Genomic DNA, 20,408 nt, shown 5'->3' on the forward strand with positions numbered 1-20,408 from the left:
TTTGGTGGTGGTGGTGGTCATGGGGCCTGAACTCTGGGCTTGAGTGTTGGCCCTCATATCTTCAGCTCAAGGCTAGCACCCTACCACTTGGGCCACAGCCTCAAGCATGCAAGGCAAGCACTCTACCACTGAGCCACCTTCCCAGCCCTAGATTGGTTTTTTTGAATGGTGTGGCTGTTTTAACGATGTCAGTTCTTCCAATCCATGAATGAGGATGCATTTTTCTATGTCCTCTGAACTGTTTTTATCAGTGTCATACAGTTTTCATCGTAGAAACCTTTCGTCTCTCTATATTTCTCCCGTAGTCTTTTTGTAGCTCATGGAAATGCATAGCTTTCTTAAAGGTTTCTTTTTTTAAAATACTTCACTATTAATATATATTGATATTATTGCTGCTATGTGTGTATGCACACGTGCGCGCGTACTACTGAACTCAAGGCCTGAGTACTGACTACCCCTGGAGCCACAGCTCCACTTCTGGCATTTTAGGGGTTATTTGGAACTAAAATCTCATGGACTTTGCTGCCTAGGCTAGCTTCACACCAGGATCTCAGCCTCTGCACAAGCCACTGGCAATAGCAATGCTGCATATATTTTTATGTTGATCTTGTATGTTGAAATTTGCAGAATTTGCTTTTTTTAGTTCTGTGCTAAACACTCCTTTCTGAGAAAATGAATTTCAATCTTTTTCCATATTGCTAAGAGCTAGTGAGCACTGAATTTTATCCAATGCTTATCTTTGGTTGAATAATTTTTCCTCCTTTAATGTGGTAGTATATTACATTATTAAAATTTCTTACATTTACTGGTTCTTATATTCCTGAAATAAACTATGGGTCACTGCCAAAAAAAAATTTAAGATGCTGATTTGCTAGCATTTTATTTTTAATTTATGAATCTATGGTCAAAGGTGAGATAAGCATCTAGTCTTCGTTTCTTCTCTGCCCTTGTCAAGCTATAATGTTAAGATTGTAGTTCTTTGTCTGCTGTCTAGTCAGTTTCTATAAAAGGAATTACTTGTTTCTTATGAGTTGAGAAAAGCCTGTCTATAAAACCTTCCTGCCACTTTGTCTTTTATCAGGAAGATGGACTACTGAAGCTTCCTGTTTTCATGTTTATGTCCTATAGACTGTATTCCCATTTAATTTGTATAGTTCATTTCTCAAAAATTATTTTTAAATACCTGTTTTTCTTAATTTTTCATGTTCACTGAACTCTATACAAAATATTTTTTACCTGAAATTTTGTCCCTTTTGAAATCCTTATGTTTATTTAAAGGTCAAAATTGACCTTAGCATAAAAGTAAGTAGAAAAAATAATATATGCATGCCCTACAAAAGTGTATTTATAGTTCAGGTTCATATATATTCATATATATATATATACATAGTGTAGCAGGTTCATATATATATTCGTATATATATATATATATATATATATACAGTATAGCAATATATCTTTAACAGATTAAAACTGGTTTTATAAACTGGACATAGTTTCAGTTGATACTAGTACAATCAAAGTTTGAAAACAGCTATGAAAAGCAAGATCAGTTTGACCTTATGCCTGCAGCAATAAGATTTATTCCCCAAAACAGACTATTGCACCTAATCTTTTCTGTTAGGTAAGACTTGGTTGCAAATTAAAACCTTTCTTTTGTTGTATAATCTTGAATGATTCTCATAATCTTTCTTGTTTAGCTATATCTTTTGGGCTTAAGAATGATATATTTAAGGTACCTGATTCACACTCTGATACATAACCATTTAAAAATAGTATTGTTACATGTTTAATAGTTAAAGGTTACAACTTTATAAACCACCCAAGAAATTTATATAGAGCTTGAGTATCTAAATAATTTATCTGAATGAAAAGATGCTCTGGTAGTCTGCTTTCCTTAGCTACTATAACTATATAGCTTGCAAACTACGTTTATTTATAAATGACAAAAGCAGTAACAGGAGTAAGGGATGGAAGCTGGCTTTCCAAACAAGGAATCTTTTTGGCAGTTTTCCCTTAGTAATTTTAGTTTAAAATTTCACTTGACCTTTATTTCTTAGTTTTCATATTATTTTAATTTTCAAAACTAAAGAATTGCCAAAATAATTCTCTCATCTGCTGCCAAGTCCTTTACAACATCTAGTTTTTCCTTAAATAGCTAAAAATCTGCTTGAGGATTCTTGTTCATAGCTTGTTAATTGGAGAAACTTACAGGTAAAGATAAAATGATTTTATAACCAAAATAGATTGTCATTTGTTAGAGTTCCTTAATCTATTTCTTCACTAAATTTTATCACCATATTTATGACTGCTACAATTGTATGAAATTTGTGAATAAGCAAAAATTACATAGTAATTACACTTACTAACAGATTTTTTTAATAAAATTTTATTCAAAAAATGTTATTTGTTGCTTATACTGCTGTCATTAAGAAAACAATATTCACTGGATTATCTTCAGTTCATAGTGAATGACCTACCTGTGTGTGAAATATGAATTTTAGTATAAAATCTTTACATTTTTATGCTTTAGGTTGGAAGTTTCTGAAAGTCTAACAGTTCTAGTCTACCAAGTTTAGTCTCTCAACAATTAAAAGCAGCACTACATTGCTTTAAAAATACTTGTGTATTAATGATTTCACTGAAAGACAAGAAAGATACTATGTGATCTGTTTTTGTTATTATACACATTCACAGGCCAGCAGGAGAACTAAACATTGTGTGCTTAAGAGTATTGAGAGGGAGAGAGGACTTAGAAACTCCTTTGTATCTCTTCTTTACTACCATCATCTACTCTCTTCACGAGACATGTGTAATTTTGCATGTTTTCTGTCCTTTGCTGAAAGTTTTTATCATTTCTATGACTTTTTTTTTTTTTAACAGGGAGGGTAGTTCTGTGTCTAGAACTGGGTGCTGTCCCTGAGCTTGTTGTGTTCTGGCTTTTGATGGTTAATTGGAGATAAGAGACTCATGGACTTTATTGCCCAGGCTGAACAAAGATCCTCAGATGTTGGCCTCCTGAGTAGCTAGAATTACCGGTATGAACCACCAGCGCCTTCAGATCTTTCTGGTGTAATCTTTAGTTTTATTTGTTCGTCTTCCTTTCCACCTACTCATTTTTGGCTTAGTTTATTTTTGCTTTTCTAAAACCTTGAGAATACATCATCTGAGAGATCATTGAGATCTCTCAGACTTTTTTTAATTTAATTTATGGTATGGTAAAGGTTGTACAGAGGGGTTACAGTTACATAAATAAGGTAATAAGTACATTTCTTGTCAAACATTGTTACCTCCTCCCTTTTTTTCCCTCCCATGTTCCCTCCCACAAGTTGTAAAGTTCATTTCCAACATAGTGTCTTGTGAATATCGCTATTGCATTGGTTCACCCTCTGTCCTTTTCTCACCATTTTGTTATTCCCCTCTCCTTCCCCAAATCAGATAAATGTATATACAAGACACAGGGTACCAAAATCAAAAACAGTGACAATGGGATAAACCAAAGGAAATTATTTTTTTCTTATGTTGCTTTTCCCCTCCTTTGATTTATCCCCTGTAACCACCAGTTTGGATTTCAGATTTTTAATAGAGGCATTTATAACTTAACTTTCCTTTTAGAGCTACTTTTAGTATATCCCAAGGTTCAGGTAAGTTGTGTTTTTATTTGATCTGTGGAATTTTTTAATTTCCTAATTTCACCAAGAACAACTGAGCATTCAAAAGTGGATTGTTCAGTCTCCATGTGTTTGTATAGCCTCTTTTACTGCTGCTTTTAATTTTATTCAATTATGATCTGATAAGCTTTTTTAAATTACTTTTTTTCATATTTGTTAAGACTTGCTTTATGATCTCAAATGTGATCTAATTTGGAAAAAGTTCCATGGACAAAAGAAATTTGTATTGAGCAGCTAGGTAAAATACTACTACAAATGCCTGTTAAGTATATTTGCTCCATGGTATAGTTTAACTATGGAGCTATGGTTACTTTTTGATCTAACAGAGATAGAATAACAGTGGTGACTGAAGTGATTCTTCTATCTTTGTATACTTTTTACTTCCAGTAGTATTTTTTAGAAATAAGGTGTATCAACATCCATGCATATATGTGTGTGTGTGTGTGTATGTTCATAGTCACAGATCTTCTTGATAATGTTCTTCCCTTTATCATTATTGATCTTTGTTATCCTTTGACTAATATTGGCTTAAAGTCTACTTTGTCAGGTATGAATATAGCTACTTTTCCTTACTTGGAGGTTCATTATTTCCTAGTTTTTATTTATTTATCTGTTCTTGAAATGAGATTTATTTTCTCCAAGTACTTGTTCTTGTGTATGTCCTTCTTCCACTTCTGTATATAGAATTCCTTTAAGTATCTTCTGCAATGCTGGCTTGGTAGTCACAGATTGCTTTGGTTTATGCTTATCTTCATCTCTTCTTCAGTTTTAAAATGTTTGTTTACTTGCATGCCAGTACTGGGACTTGAAGAAACCTTGCACTGCCTTGCTTGGCTGGAGCTCTACCACTTAGCCATGCTCCAGCCTGGCTTTGTTGCTGGTTATTTGGAGGTAGAGTCTAGTGAACTTTTCTGGCCAGGCTGGCTTCAGATCTCAGTCTCCTTAGTAGCTAGAATTACTATTACTTAGCTTAAAATTTATCTTTGATAGCTATAGTAGTCTTGGCATTTTGTTTATAGCTTAAAATGCATGTATGTTCTCCTGTCCATTAGGATTTCTGCAGGGAGGTCTGCTGTTATTACTAGAGGCTTGCCTTTGTAAAAACTTAGTTCTTGTGGCTTTCTGCATTCTTTAAAAAAAGCAGCAAAATATAAAGTCAATACAAAATGCATTAGCTTATTTATATAATAACAAACATGCTGAGAAATAAATCAAGAAAACAGTACAATATCTTAGTAATAAATCTAACCAAGGGAGAGAAAGATCTCTACAACAAAAGCTGTTATACACCCTAGAACGAAAGAAGATACTAGAAAAAAAGAACTCCTGGACTGTTAATGTGAAAGTGTCCATATTACTATTAACAATAAACAATCACTGCAATTCCACCAAAATTCCAATGACATTCTGTAGCGAAATTCATATAGATGCACAAAAGTCCTCAAATAGCCAAAATTATTCTAGGCAAAAAGAACAAAATTGAAGGTATCACAATCTCTGACTTCAAATTCTACTACAGAGCCATAGTATCAAAAACATCAATCAAGATAGTGGCTAGTGGCACTACACAGGCATCTACAACCATCTGATTATATCACACTTATTGTTGTGAGATCCTTTTCCAAAGCAAGGCTACTGTGTAAATTTTGGGTTATCTGGGTGGGCTGCAAGCCTTTGTGGACTGTGAAACTTTCCTCTAGCTATGTTTGCTGTGACCAGTAGGGTTTGCCAGAACTGTCTCTTACCTTTTGCCTACAGAGGGGAGACAGCCTCCTAACTGGGTGTGGAGCTGATTTCTTGGTCTGTTGTTGTCCCAAGTCTTTGTAGAGTATATGGTTTCAGTTTCTTTATTTCAGATTTCCAGTCTTTTCCTACAATCACCTGACTAAAAATACAATTGAACATGTCTTACTTTGGTTCTTATTTATGGAGAAGGAAGTGAGTGATGTACTGTCATGGATCCTCCTTCAGCCAGACTACATTTGAGATGAGTACACTTCAGTAAGTGCTAAAAAGTAGCAACAATTTTCGATCCAGAATTTTATTTGTAAATAATTGGGGATCTGTTTTGCCTTATAAAATGTAATACTTACTGTATCTTCTACAAAAACTATTCAGTCTACAAATTTAAGAGTTCTAGTATTCACAGAATACACAGGATAGGTGTGTAACTACTGTTCACTGGACTCAGGCTTCATGTAAACCAAAATAATAAAAATTGCAGCATCCCAGGAGTATCATTAGAGATTAGAGGACAGTGTTTGCTGCTGAGTCCCCAGCAACCAAAAATTGTCGTAACAGTTAACTTTCTAAGTATGTGGTTTCAGCATAAGGCCTGGGCTGTCTGAAAAGCAGTAATTGGCTAAAAGGTGCCCTTTTCACACAGTTCCTGATGCAGACATTTTGGGAGTGGTTATTGAGTCAAAATGGAAAATAATACAACCAGTCAGGAGCCAGGTCCTCTTGCCTGTAATCCTAGCTACTCAGGAGGCTGAGATCTGAGGAACTGTAGGCCAGCCTGGGCAGGAAAGTTTAGTAGACTCCATCTCCAAAATAATCAGAAAAAAATCAGGTGTGGGGGGGAGGGAGATGGGAAGGGGAAACAAAGGAGGAGGCAACAATGCTTGATAAGAAATGTACTCATTACCTTGCTCATGTAATTGTAACCCCTCTGTATGCTATTTTCACAATAAATATATATATATAATTTTTTAAAAAATCAGGTTTAGAAGTGTGGTTCAAGTGGCAAAGCACCAGCCCAGTAAGTGTGAACCCTTGAGTTCACACTTAATCTTATAGAAATTATCTTATAGTTCTCTTAATCTTACAGAAATTAAAAATTGCAAAGAGATCGAGTAAAAAATGGAAAGAACCCTAACTTGATAAAGACAGTCTAAATGAAAATTTAGAATAGCTAGAAATTAATGATTCCATCAGAACCTGTGGAATACAAGCAAAGTAGATGTTTCCCTTCTGATTTCACAGTGCCTTGCAAATAATGGATATTTATCTATCAATTAGACTTATGGAGTTATTTTATTTGAACTAACCTTTGAAGGATAGACTGGACCTACATAAGTAGCAGAGAAAGAATTGCTTTTCCAAACAATCCACAAACCATCACAAAGCAACCCTAAGAAAAATGCATGAGAATAGAAATCATTTGTCATTTTCAATTAACTTTTTTATTCTTTCTGACACTTGCTATAATATACTTTGGTAAAGAATAGGCCACATTCATTCCTACAACTAATGAAAGGGCTCACAGTTCTGTGGAGTTCTACTAATGCTCTAGTGTGCTAGCCATTTGGGACCTGAGTTTTTATGATAACTCATAGCTTGTGACTTTGTGAATCTTAAGTACTTAGAGAGTTCAAAGAAGCTCATGGGATTTTGCTATGAATAATCATACGTTTGCAGAACTGAGCCTCATAAAAGGAATATTTCTGTCTCCAAACTCAGTCAGGTTTTTATTTGTTAGGCAAAGAAAGCACATCACCCCATTGGTTAGAGCCAGTGACAACTTGTTTTGACATTAAAGAAGCTGACACCAAGTAGTCTACCTGCAACTCACTTTGTAGCTGGCTATGTTAAAAATTGTATGGTAAAGCTCTGTCTATTAACATTGGATGAAGGAAGTGAAGGATGACGGACTAAGGTATTTCTGACATTCTCTACTATTTGTTATTCTTTAATATTTAATAATATAGCTGGTTGCTTTTACATGCAACTTGCCTTCGTTTACAGTACAATATTCTGTCATATTTTCATCCATTTGCCATCACTGTATCAGTTATTCAGTAAGCTTGTCATACCTGAAGGCTGCATTAAAATTCCTAGGCAAAGTTTCAATTCTTTGACTTAAAAAAGAGTAAGTGATTGCAGAAACATCACTGTGGTCTCAATTAAATTTAAGCCTAAAGACAGAGTATGGAGAAGTCCTGTAAAACCTTTTAGTTTACATTACTAATATTCTGTGTGTTCCTATGTGCTTTACACTTTCTCTTTTTCCTTGAAGTAATTCTAAAGTCACAAAAGACTCTTCTGTTTTTATCTCACGTGATCTTTTATACCTTGAAAAGAGTCAAGTGATACTCTTTTTCTGTTATCATTATTCCGTGGTATCTGGTGTACTAGTTGTCTGTCGTTCTTTCTCTTGCTGATATCTATAACTCAGTGTCACTGTTTTTACCTGAGGTATAATCTTACAGTATTTATCAGTTTTTGTACATACAGCTGAGTAGTATTCTGCCAGGTATACTATGTGTTGTTTATCTATTTATCATTAATGGACCCTTGGATTGCTTTCACTTTAGCTATTTGTAAATACTGCTCTGAACATGGATAGACAGATTTATCTTTGAGACCACGTTTTTAAGTTTGACATATATCCAATTTATTTTTTCTAGTGTTGACATATAGCCAATTTATTTTTTCTAGTGTGACATTGGCCTCTAATATCATAAGAAATCAATGTTAAATCCACTGCTATGAATGAAGCTTTTATTCTATGTTTTCCTGGAACAGTTTTCTAGTTTTACGCTTTACGTTTAAGTGTGTGACTCATTTTGAATTAACTTTTGTACATGATATTTTAGAGTCAGACTTTGTTTTCAGGTGCTTATCTCAGTTTTTCCATCATCATTTGTTGAAAACACTGTCCTTTCATTTCCCCTGAGTTCAAAAAGCATATATCTGGTTCACTATTCTCCTCCACAGGTCTGTGTATCTGTCTGTATGCATGCCAGCACCACAGCTTTACTATAGCTTTGAAACAAATTTTGAAGTCAGGAAGTGAGCCCTTCATTTCATTATTTTCATCAAGATTGGTTTGCTGGGCACTGGTGACTCACATCTGTAATCCTAGCTACTCAGAATGCTGAGAGCTGAGGATCATGGTTCAAAACCATACTGGGCTGGAAAGCTCATGAGATTCTTATCTCTAGAAAACTACCAAAAAGAGAGAAGTGGAGCTGTGGCTCAAGTGACAGAGTGCCTTGAGCAAAAGTCACTCAGAGACAGCACCCAGGCCCTGCATTAAAGCCCCAAGGACCAGAAAACAACAACAAAAAATTGACTCTTGAAGCCGGGTGCCGGTGGCTCATGCCTGTAATCCTAGCTACTCAGGAGGCTGAGATCTGAGGATCATGGTTCAAAGCCAGCCCGGGCAGCAAAGTCTGTGAGACTCTTATCTCCAATTAACCACTAGAAAACCGGAAGTGGTGCTGTGGCTCAAGCGGTAGAGCGTTCACCTTGAGCTAAAGAGTGCAGGGTCAGCACCCAAGCCCAGAGTTCAAGCCTCATGACCGACCACAAAAAAAAAAATTGACTCTTGAGTCCCCTTGAGATTTCATGACTTTTAGAAAGGCCTGTCTATTCTTGGGGGGAAGGACCACTGGGATTTTGATATGGATTGCACTGAATCTGTAGATTAATTTTGCAGTATGGGACATCTTAATATTTTCTTCTAATCAATAAACATTGGTTATGCTCTCATTTCTAACTTTTTCAGCATTTCTAGGTTAATCCTAATTTCCTTTTCAGGTGATTCACTGGTAGTATATCAAAGTGTAAATTATTTTTCTTCCTTTTGGTATCAGATAGTTTGTTCATTCTGATAGTTTTTGTGGAATCTAAGATATTACTGGGCTAGAAGTATGGCTCAGCAGTAAAGCACCAGTCTCCCACCACCAGTAGAGCATGAATACTGCAAAAATAAAATCTTTTCCAATTTACACTTTATTTCTTTTCGTGCCTAATTTCTCTGGATAGAACTTACATGCTAGCTTGGAAATAAGTAACATCCTTACCTTGTTCTTGATCTTTAGTAAAAGCTTTCTGTTTTCTACTATGAAGTGTGTTTGCTGTGGGTTTTCCTATATGGCTTTTATTGTAGCTTCACTCTTGTTTGTTGAGTGTCTTTATTAAGACGAGTGTTGATTTTTGTCACATGCCTTTTTCTGTGTTGAGTTGATTTCATGGAGACTTTTTCTACTTGTCTTTCCTTAAACATAAAAATATAAACAATTTTACTTTGAGAAGAAAGAAAAAGTTTTATCTTGCTTCTGGGGGTACAGATTAAGGAAGGGCCAATTGAGTTATTTTAAGGTTTTTTTTTTTCCTTTTCCCTATCATAAAGTCAATTTTGAGTTTGTTAAATGCATAAAACATACATTAATTGAGCACCTGATTTTTTTTCCATAGTTGCCTGGACAGCATGTATCCCAAGTACCTTGATTAGGGTATTTAAGGCAAAAGGGAAGATAATCAACAGAACTCCCCTTGCTATACCCCAGTTACAACTGTGCTGTTCATTTTCTGAATCCATCCGTTATTTAAAGCAGAGCTCCTTGAGTCTAGAGTTCCAAGATTTTTATCATTTTATGTAAACTTCCTTTGCCACAGTACATCAGTTCCAAATTTTGGGTATAATTTAATTTAGCATACCAGAAAACTGTTTTGGCAGATGGAAATAATGTATCAGGAAGAGATTAAAAAAACATATATTAGATTCAAAGTAAACTAAAAGCTGTCTCAAATCTTTTGTGGAATAAGACACATATAAATAAATGTAGCAAAATAAATTACAGATAATACTTTTTTTTTCCAGGTCAAGAAATTGTCAATTCATGATACATGTTTAGCATTGCTTTTTTTCAGTGACCTATCATATATTTCTCATTTTTAAAAATCTAATTGTTCCTTCATTGTAGTAATCTGAAGTTTAGGAAATGTACTTACTATTTTTCTTGCTACGCCTTTATATTTTATTTAGTCCATTTTTCGTGGCATTACCTTGGGAAAAACTAAATTGTAGTGGAATAGAAAGATGTTTTCTTCTTCTAAGCCTTAGAGCTTCCTGAATCTCCTCATTCTCAATCCTCAGATTAGCAAAGGGCACTCTTCTGATATTGCTGTGCACAGGCCGTGTCCTGTAAATGCAGCAAGTGAAAGACGCATAGGACAGAGGACCAGAGCCTCAAAAATTACACTTCAAGATTTCTTTTATATATTGTATTGATGAATGATTGGTGGGGGGAATACAGACATGGAAAGGAAGAGATTTTTGGAAATTTTGATGATGGGATTAAGATGAAGTTCTTGATAGAAAAAGAGAAGAAAATTGGAGTTAATCATCTATGCTTAAAATAATCATTGTCACAGTATAGGGTAGTGCGTCCCACTTCAGACTGGCCTGAACTGGCAGCTGAGCTGATGTGAGACCATGGAGGGTCTCTCCACCGGCAGCTTGGCTGTGCTTTGACAGATTATTAGCATATTCACATGGCAGTTGCTTGGAAGATTACAATAGTGACAGTTTTTATCCCTTTGCAGCCTGATTTAATTTCACTGTGGATTTGACACCAGTCCCAGAGCCTTGTTTTTCCATCAGTAAGTCTATAGAATACATTTTCTTCATGAAGAGTGATGGTCACAGAGGCATAATTCTACCTAGCTAATGAATATCTGGAGTCTTGCACAGGAATCTTTCTTATGCAGCCTAAAAGTTCAGGGATGTCATTTCATGTGTTACTGACATCCCATGGCATTTTAAGGAAATGGTTTCTGGCACAAACCTGGAAACCACAGGCACCGTTGTTATGTATAGGAGTCAGTGAGTCGAATGATTTTCAAGTATAAATATCCTAGTGAGGCAGCTCATATACTAGGCAAAACAATGTGATATGAGTCCACTTTGTTTACTTTCTAATTCATTAAAAACTTAACTAATTAATTACCCTAAATTGTACAGATGCTAACAGAGAATCTACGCAAAAAAGGTCCGTAATGAGAAAGGGAAAGCAGTGTTCATCTGCAGCACTTTCACATCTGCTAGCGAATTACTGCCAGAGGTTGTTTCCTCATTGCCCTAAACCCAAAATGAATAATTTAGAAGTCCTTCTAAACTTGTTATTCCAAAACATCTCTGTGATTTATAGATGACTGTTTAGCATTTCTGCAGAGATTAAGGAAAACTGCACTTAGCAAAGGACAACCAAGCCAAGGTCTTGACAGATTTGACTTTATATTCAACTTCTCAAATTGATAGGTTAGCAATAAGGCCCCTCCCTCCCACCTTTGGGTAAACTAAACACAAAATATCCATTTATGGTAAACTAGATGCCACATAATACATTGTTACTTCTGTGTCCTTTTCCATATAATAGTAATAACTTCAAAGAATTATAGAAAGGAGTGAATGAGTTAATACATGCACTATAATTTATGTAAAAGTGTATTGTATATTTGATACTCTATTTCTGTATAAACTATGAAATTTCCCCTTTTTCTTAATCTATATAGTGAGATAATTTTGGTGTTTTTATTGTTTATATTGAGTAGTAGGGAAATTTGAAGAGGATTTTCCAATATGAACTATTCTTTGTATTTATGTATGCCTTTAAGTTCTTGTGTGGCATTTTGAAGTTTGGTTGCATAATTGTAGTACTCTTAAAGATATCTCAGTTCATTATATTTTCTAGTTGATTGTTTTTGATGTACAGAAACATTGTTGGTTTTACAACAGTTTGGTATAGTAATTAAGAGCACGTATACTTCAAGACATTTGAATCCTAGCACTGACACACAGGCTGTGTAAACCTGAGCGTGTCACTTGATTTTTTTTGTGTGCACGTTTCCTTACCCTTAAAAGATGAATATTATGTAAGTCATAGAGCTAAGGGAAATGAGATGATACGTGTAGAACACTAATGATTCACAGTAAATACTCCTTTTACTGTGGCCATCTTTATAAGCCGTATAATTTTCTACCGTGTAATCTATTTTCAGATGATACCGATTTTCCAGTTATATATCATTTGCGAGTTTTGATAATTTTTTTCCTTTTCCAATATCATACATATTAACATTTATTAGAGTCACGTCTTTCTCCAGAACATTTTAAAGTAACAGGGGTAGTAGTGGACATCTTTATCTTAAATATTTAATGACAGTTTCTAGTTTCTTGTTCTATTTGGACTAGAAAATGAACATTTATGATTATACAGCATCATACACTGATTTGTAAGAACTATGTCACCCTATGTTGTGACAGTTTTAATAAGAAGGACTAGACATAGTAGTTGACTACTGAAATTTGCCTGCTTATTGTTATTTACCTTTTGTGGTTAGTTTATTTTCCCCCCTATGGCTTGTCTCAAACTATGGTCTCCCTATTTCCATCTCCTAATGTGCTACCACACCGAACCTCATATTAAAGTTCTTTGCTCATGCACATTCACAGAAGTTTGGAAAGTAATGAGATTACCACCAGCGATTTCTCTCCTTTTGTTCCTATCTTTCTGTGTATCAATTCTCTTTCCTTTGAAAAACTACTCTCTTTAAACATCTGATTCAAAACACTGCCAGGTCTTTAAATCAATCAAATATTCTTTGTGAATACTTCAGTAAAATACTCTGTCAGCCAGGGCCCTCCTTTCACTCAGATCAAAGTTTCATTTAAAATCTCACATTCATCACTAAATGACTAGAAGCAAAACCAGGCAAATCAAGAGTTCTTTATTTTATCTTCATAAATGTATGAGCTCATATGAAGGCTGGAGATAATGCCTATAAAGATGATAATCTTACGAAAAGCTGATGGAAGTGCTGATTGTGTGGTTGTTGATTTCTAAAGTTCTCTAATCTTTCTGAAGCACGTTCAGTTCCAGACTGTTTAAGTAGGTTTCATTCCTAATATCAAATTAAAATTCCTAATGCCTATCTTTATTAAAAGCCATAAGCCCATAAAACTTAGCAAGTTCCATTTCTGTTTCAAAGTTAATGAAGTGAGTGAACAAGCGCTTTGCCACTTAAAGAACTGAGGGCCACGGTTGGAGAAACTCAAGAGAAAAGAGCAGACATCAAAATCCACTCAAAAACAAATTTTTTTTTCAAAATAAGTTTGTCTGGCAAATCATTCATATAGTTTATTTTCCCCTTCCTTGAAAAACTAAATTGGAAATTTTGAGTGTGGAATCCTACAATGAAACTGAGAAAACAGAGATGATGTATAAAATAATTAGGCTCAATTTTGAAAGCATAGATGAAAAATCCCCCCTTGAGTCTATATCGCTTCAGTCAACTGCATTTCAAAACCTCATAAATTCTCAAGTAATGTCATGAAGGTCTTCAAGAGCCGTTAGCAGTGCTCAATAGATTGGATTGAATTACACCACATTGTCTATTGTGGGGGAAGGATTCTCCTCCCTACTAAGTACAGAGAGGGTAATTGCTAGTATCCCTTCCCTTAAACTAGTCTGATGCCATATGGGTGTGCAGACAAGCATACTAGTATCATTGTCAGGGTTCTAGTTTTACTTCCTTCCCAGTAAAGACACACTTGAAATTTATTTCCTATCTAAGAAAACATTGTTTCTCTTATTCATCTCTGAAAATCTAATTTTCACTAAACAATGTATATTGCATATACTATGTACAATATATTATCTATAATTATATATTAAAATCTACTTATATATTACAGTCTACTTAATTTATATAGTTGATTCTACTTATAAACAAATTTTATTTTAAAAATCTAGGACATACATTAAAGCAACTTTTTAAATTAACATGTGTGTCAAATTACAATTCAGTTTCTCTTATTACCAAAGTTATGATTAATGGCCTTCACAGCAACAGTAATTGCATTTCTAGAAAAGTGCATTGTGCTTATAGAAGCTGGTTTTAAAGGATATGTGGTACTTTTGTAAGGAAAAATAACTGCCTCATCTCTTCTGTACATTTGATCCAGAAAAAATGCAGTAAAACAAAAATAATAGTAATGCTTTCCTATAGGTTTGATAAGGAAGTTAACCTCAACTCTAGAAACACAATTGCACAATAAATTGCTAAAACACAATAGTTGCTTCATCTGTCATGTGCTATATTGGTATCACAGCCTAAAGCTATTTATGCCAGATGTAATTTGTCTGTTTAGTATTCTCAATTATTTTGGGATTTTTTTTCAGTCACGAGAATCCATCCCATTAAATGACCTGAAGTCAGAAGTATCACCCCGGATTTCAGCAGAAGACTTGATTGATTTGTGTGAGCTCACAATGACAGGCCACTTCAAAACACCGACCAAGAAAACCAAGTCCAGTAAACCAAAACTCCTGGTGGTAGACATCCGGAATAATGAGGAGTATCCTTTACAAAGGCCAGTTCAAAAAGGATCATGCTACCTTGTGCATAGGCGTTGCTTTCCATCATGGGGTATGCACCAAAAATGAACACATCTGGGGTACCGTTGTATTCAGAGAGCTACGTGGCTGTCACACTGGACACTAGAATGACCTGCCGTAAGATTTCGTAAGGTAACAATGTTTTGAAAGCTACCAAAATATTGGGGTATTTCCTTATTTTTGCTTTCAGGAGTTTTGTGCTGGCTTTTTCATGTGTGTCTGTATGTTTATCTCATGTATATTACAGTTCTTAAAAGAATCTAAGTTCTTCAATCGATATATAGAAGTTTTGATAAATATAAGGAGTAACAATATTTGGGCTACTTCATAGCCTAGAGAAAAACATTGCTAGATTTTAGCATTGACTTATTTACAAAGTTGTAAATACAGGGCTACCACTTGAGCCACAGCTCCACTTCCGGCTTTTTCTGTTTATGTGGTGCTGAGTAACCAAACCCAGGGCCTCATGCATGTGAGGCAAGCACTCTACCACTGAGCCACCTTCCCAGCCCTTCACACCTTTCTTAATAGAGTAAAATGAAATGAAATCTTTCTTAGAAAATCACTTACAGCATTTACTATACGTGAATGCTATAAATGAATGTTAACGGGTTGCTGGCTTTTTATATGCTAAAATTGACATATTTTCACTTGCATTTGGTAAGGTCAGTATTTTTGTGCATATACCAATATTGGGTCTTGAACTCAGGGCCTTGTGTTCTTGCTTGGCTTTTTCATTCAAGGGTGTCATTCATCTACTTGCGCCTCCACTTTGGCTTTTTTCTGGTTAGAGAGAAGAGTTTCATGAATTTTTCTGCTCAGACCAACTTTGAACCAAGTTCCTTAGATCTCAGCCTCCTTAGGAGCTAGGATTATAGGGATGAGCCATTGGTACATGGCTACAAGCTTAATTTTTGGAATTAAATTCAGAGTATGCATTTACAGACCTATCTAAATAATTCAAAATATCTTGCATGATATCATGGGTTACCAGAAAAATAACTTGAAAATGTACAATTTCAGTAATATATCTGAATCTTTTTATGAAGAGTTACTACTTTCTATTTTCCCCAAACTCTTGTAACATTTCAGTTCAGAGTAAATATAAAGGATATATCCTTGGTTGTTAGTGCTTCACACTTCAGGAATACACAGAAGTTCCTTAGCAGAGTGGGAGTATAGACTCTCAAAAGCAGCATGAAATTCCAGTTGACTAGTCAGAGAACAGCTGCAAGTTCTTCCCACCTGATAATTCAAGAGTTTAAAATCCTAAACTTTGATTGAAATCGTTGTCTCATAAAACCATCAAAAATGTAGCATAATAGTACTCTCAATTATTTTTAATGTCTTAAAATTAAATTGTTTATAGACACTGCACCTCTGATATATCCCTTCAAGTAATTTAGTTGTTTTTCAAAACCACGCATGTGGCACTCAATCCAAGATTTCCTAGCTTCCTACATCTAATTACTTCTCATTGATCCTCTCTTTTCAAAAAGCAAAGGAGCTAGCCCAACAACACTGTTCCCTGAACATGCATGAGTCATCTAAAATAGGAAGGCTCTCTGCCCTCTCACAGTACTTGGCCTAAAGTTGGAACTAGGCAGACACTGAGATAAATTGGTACCCCAAAGTATGCATTCATTCAGAAGCTCTACACATGGCTTCAAATCTTAACTGTTACCCTAAGTACATATATATATATATATATATATATATAGTGAGGGGGGGGGGACCTATTTGCACCTGTGGAACAAATGTACCTATGGTTATCTTTATACCGTGCAGCCATAAAATCAAAGCAAAATGTACTAACTACCTTGTTTTAAAAAGTAATACTGTACTTGGAAGGAAGAAGTGTTTAAAAAAAAAACATTGCTCCTGTCAGTAGTTCCAGCTACTCAAGAGGCAGAGATTAGGATTAAAATGCAACACCAGCCCATATAGTGATTTCCCCTATTTCCATAAGCCAGGCACATATTTCACATCTGTAGTCCCAGTTGTGTCAAACCCATTGGCAAGAGAATTGAAGTCTGTGGCCAGTCTAGAGCAAAAATGTATAATCCTACCTGAAAATTAATTAAAAAATAAAAGGAGTGGAGCCCTTGGCCAACAAGAAGGAAGACTTGAGTTCTGAGTCCAGTACTATCACACACACACACACACACACACACACACACACACACACACACACACACACACACACACACACACACACACACACACACACACACACACACACACACACACACACACACACACACACACACACACACACACACACACACACACACACACACACACACACGACTTATTTGCCTCCTGTCCTTCTGTAATGACTTTAGAAACCTCAAATTTTGTATTAGTAGCTATTCCCTACATCTACTAAAATTCCTGGTGGTTTTAAAGCAACTAAAGCCTATTAAAATCCTTACAATACTTTTTAATAAGTTTCTCACCAAGGCAAAACTCAATTCAGGTGTAAGACTTATGCAACTATACCAGTCTGTTTAGGAAGTAACTAAATAATACTAGCATGGTTTTGAAATAATTTCATTTCTCCCTTGCCATAAGATGTAGTCTATTATATTACAGAGAAAATGTTCTGTACCATCTTTTCCCCCTGCAAAGCAACAAAAGTATTTGGGAATATTTACAGTATTTGCCATATTGCTTTTTTTTTCTCTGTTATCCTTATTCTCTGCTTCATTTTGTTCCTTTTGTTTTCTTTTTGAGATAGGGCCTCAATCTTACTTTGGCCCAGTCTAGCAAGGATCCCCCCGCCTTAGCCCTCCCAGTACTCAGACTCCAGGTGTATACGACCACATTCTGCTGTCTGCTTTGTAAGTCATTTTAATGAAAAGACTTCGTCTGACCATTCTTATTATCTTTAGGTGAAAATTTTTGCTTTTTTAAATGGTGATTTCAAGCAATTGAATTAGAACTAGGTTTTATATCATCATTTTTACCTACTTAAAATAACTGAAATGAACCATGCGCCATAATCCTAGCTACTCTGGAGGCTGAGATCTTAGGGTTGGTAGTTCAAAGCCAGCCCTGGCAAGAAAGTCTGCAAGTCTCCTATCTCCAGTAAACTACTCAGAAAAAGCCAGAAGTGACACTGTGGCTCAAGTGGTAGAGCACTAGCTGTGAACAAAAAAGTAGTTCAAGGACAGCCCTGAGTCTCAGCCCCAGCATGGCTTCAGGAGAGAGGAGGAGTCTGCATTGATTGTGGAAAAGAATAAATTTTATTTTTTAAGTAAAATAAGTTCCTTTTTATTGATGAATTTATAGACTGACTTGCCTCACCCAGAACCCTCATTACTAGGATTTGAAATTCTGTTAAAGCTTTACTTGGCTTATGGCATGAATATTCCCAGTTAAAATCAAATCCCTAGTACCAAGTTTTTTTATTGTATGTAAAAAGTGCATTACCATAGTAATAAACTGGAGACAATTATTCTTGAGCCTGGTGAGTGCCAGAGGACTGTAGGAGTACAGAAAAAGAAAGCTGAAGGAATGAACAGACTTCATCCACTTAACAATAAAAACACAATCTCAAAACCTTACAGGAAAAGGGAACCGTAGAAATAGTGTAAAATAACCTTCAGCATTAGTGCCAAAAGCTCAGGGAATCTAAACCACAAAGTTTTTGCTGAAATCAAATTTTATAAGAAACCAACATGAAAGTTTAATCTAGTCAACAATTGGGTCACTTTTATTTTTTTTTCAATATACTGTGAGAATTTGAGCAAATAATTATCATGTATTCCAAAAAAGCAATAGAAAATGTTTTTTGTGTGGTGGCATAAGTTTCCTAAGTAATGTTAATAGCTGCAAAGGTAACACATAAGCCAAACAGTGGTTTTACTAATTACAAATATTTAGTTTCAAATTTCCTGGAGTTAACATTAAGGGTGGTCTTCTCATGCAAAATGGGAGGCTAAATTCTATAAACACATTCACTTTATAGAAAGGTTGGTTTTATTTCCTTTTAGTCAAGGCTGAGAGTCCGCAGCCTTATTTAACAAATAAAAACATAGAAAACATAAATGCAAACTTTGCATGTCAAAAACACATAAGCCCAATTTTTAGAATCATACCGCCCTTTTCCTAAGTGAATGCTAGTCTCTTCTTACCACTGTCACTGTCTTAAGAATTGCTAGCTTAGAGATAATCTGGTCACTGCAGGATAGTGATCTGGAGGTTACTTAAGGTTTTGTTCATCCTACTTGGGTGTAGATTCCATCTATCTAATTAAAATTCCCATTCAGTTGGATTCCCATATGTAAATGGGACATACATAATGTGCAGGTAGATGATGGCACTGCTGAGATTTCACCACTGGCTGGATTAATGGTATGGCAGATGCATTAGCAGTCAAGGCCATCTGCTCTATAGCCCAAACACTAGCACACTGCTTGTAAGGACTAATTTACCAGGCAGTGGGTATACATGATTAAATGATAGCCCTGAACATGAGTAGCCCACAGTTGTGTAGCTAAAGTTGCATACTAAATGCATCACAAAAAGGACTATCTCTGACCATAAAATCATGGGCCTAAAGGAAAGGCACTTAATCCAAGTGATGCATACTTAAAGTACAAGTAATCATTAGCTGGCAAAGAAGAGGTCAAGGATATTTTTCAAGTTAAAAAGGAAATACTGTACACAGCACAGAGAGGGTGAGAAGGATATGTGCAGGATTAGAAGAATTCTAAGTGGGCATAGCTAGGGTATAAGATGATTAGAACTGAGGCTAGAGTAAAAAAGGCAGCTTAGTAGAGAACGTTCTAACAACATCGAAGCTGCTGAAGCTATGTTCTCCAATCAGAGAGGACTGGAGTATGGCCCAATTAGTAGTGTACCTATGTGACTGAGCTTAATCACCACTTATATCTTCACTTCTAAACCAAGCACTTTGAAGATAATACAACTTTTTTAAGTTTTTGCTATCACGTTTTTTTTTCTGTGCACTGCCACTCAGCCTGGTGCGAGTGTTCTACTACTGAGCTACATCATTGTCTTTAAGTTTGCAAAGTAATATATACCTTGCTATTTTGTGGTATATTTGGTATGAAACCTCTTTGAGTTTGAGTATCATCTACACCGTATTTGCATTTATGCTGACTTTCGGTGGCTTTTTAAACCCAAGGTGAATTCAAAGAATTTAGATTTTTGCCTAGAATATAAGGAAATCGATGACATGACTCAATCTTAAATTCCAATCCTATAATTCTAAACTGCACCACTGCATATTCATCTCCAGTGCTGCTTTGGTATGAAGAATATGTATATGCTTACCTTTCATAAGTAAGGGACAATGAAATGAAACCAAAGGTCTTTATCATTTTTCCCTTTCCAGATTTTGCACTAGGCTGAGCAAAGTCAACTTTAATCACTTAAAGTTACTGTCACTCTCTTCTGTTTTCTTTTTTAAGACAGAGTCTAAATGTGGCTCAGGCTGGCTTTGAACTCACCGTATAGCCTGCCTAGGGCTAGCCTCCACTCATGATCCTCCTGCCTCTGCCTCTGCCAGGTGCTGAGT

General features: G+C 35.5%; 1 protein-coding gene across 2 annotated transcripts in view; it reads left to right on the forward strand.

Annotated features, from left to right (window-relative positions):
• Nucleotides 1–20,408, forward strand: part of Tbck (TBC1 domain containing kinase) — a 122,581-nt gene that overhangs the window by 89,635 nt on the left and 12,538 nt on the right. For both annotated transcript variants that reach the window (XM_042701620.1, XM_042701619.1), the window contains exon 25: nt 14,645–14,820. In XM_042701620.1, the coding sequence (XP_042557554.1) occupies nt 14,645–14,820 (176 nt within the window). The remainder of the gene's footprint in view (nt 1–14,644; nt 14,821–20,408) is intronic.

The sequence above is a fragment of the Dipodomys spectabilis genome, unplaced genomic scaffold, assembly GCF_019054845.1.
Source record: "Dipodomys spectabilis isolate Male_0828 unplaced genomic scaffold, ASM1905484v1 ptg000297l, whole genome shotgun sequence".
NCBI classification, from domain to species: domain Eukaryota; kingdom Metazoa; phylum Chordata; class Mammalia; order Rodentia; family Heteromyidae; genus Dipodomys; species Dipodomys spectabilis.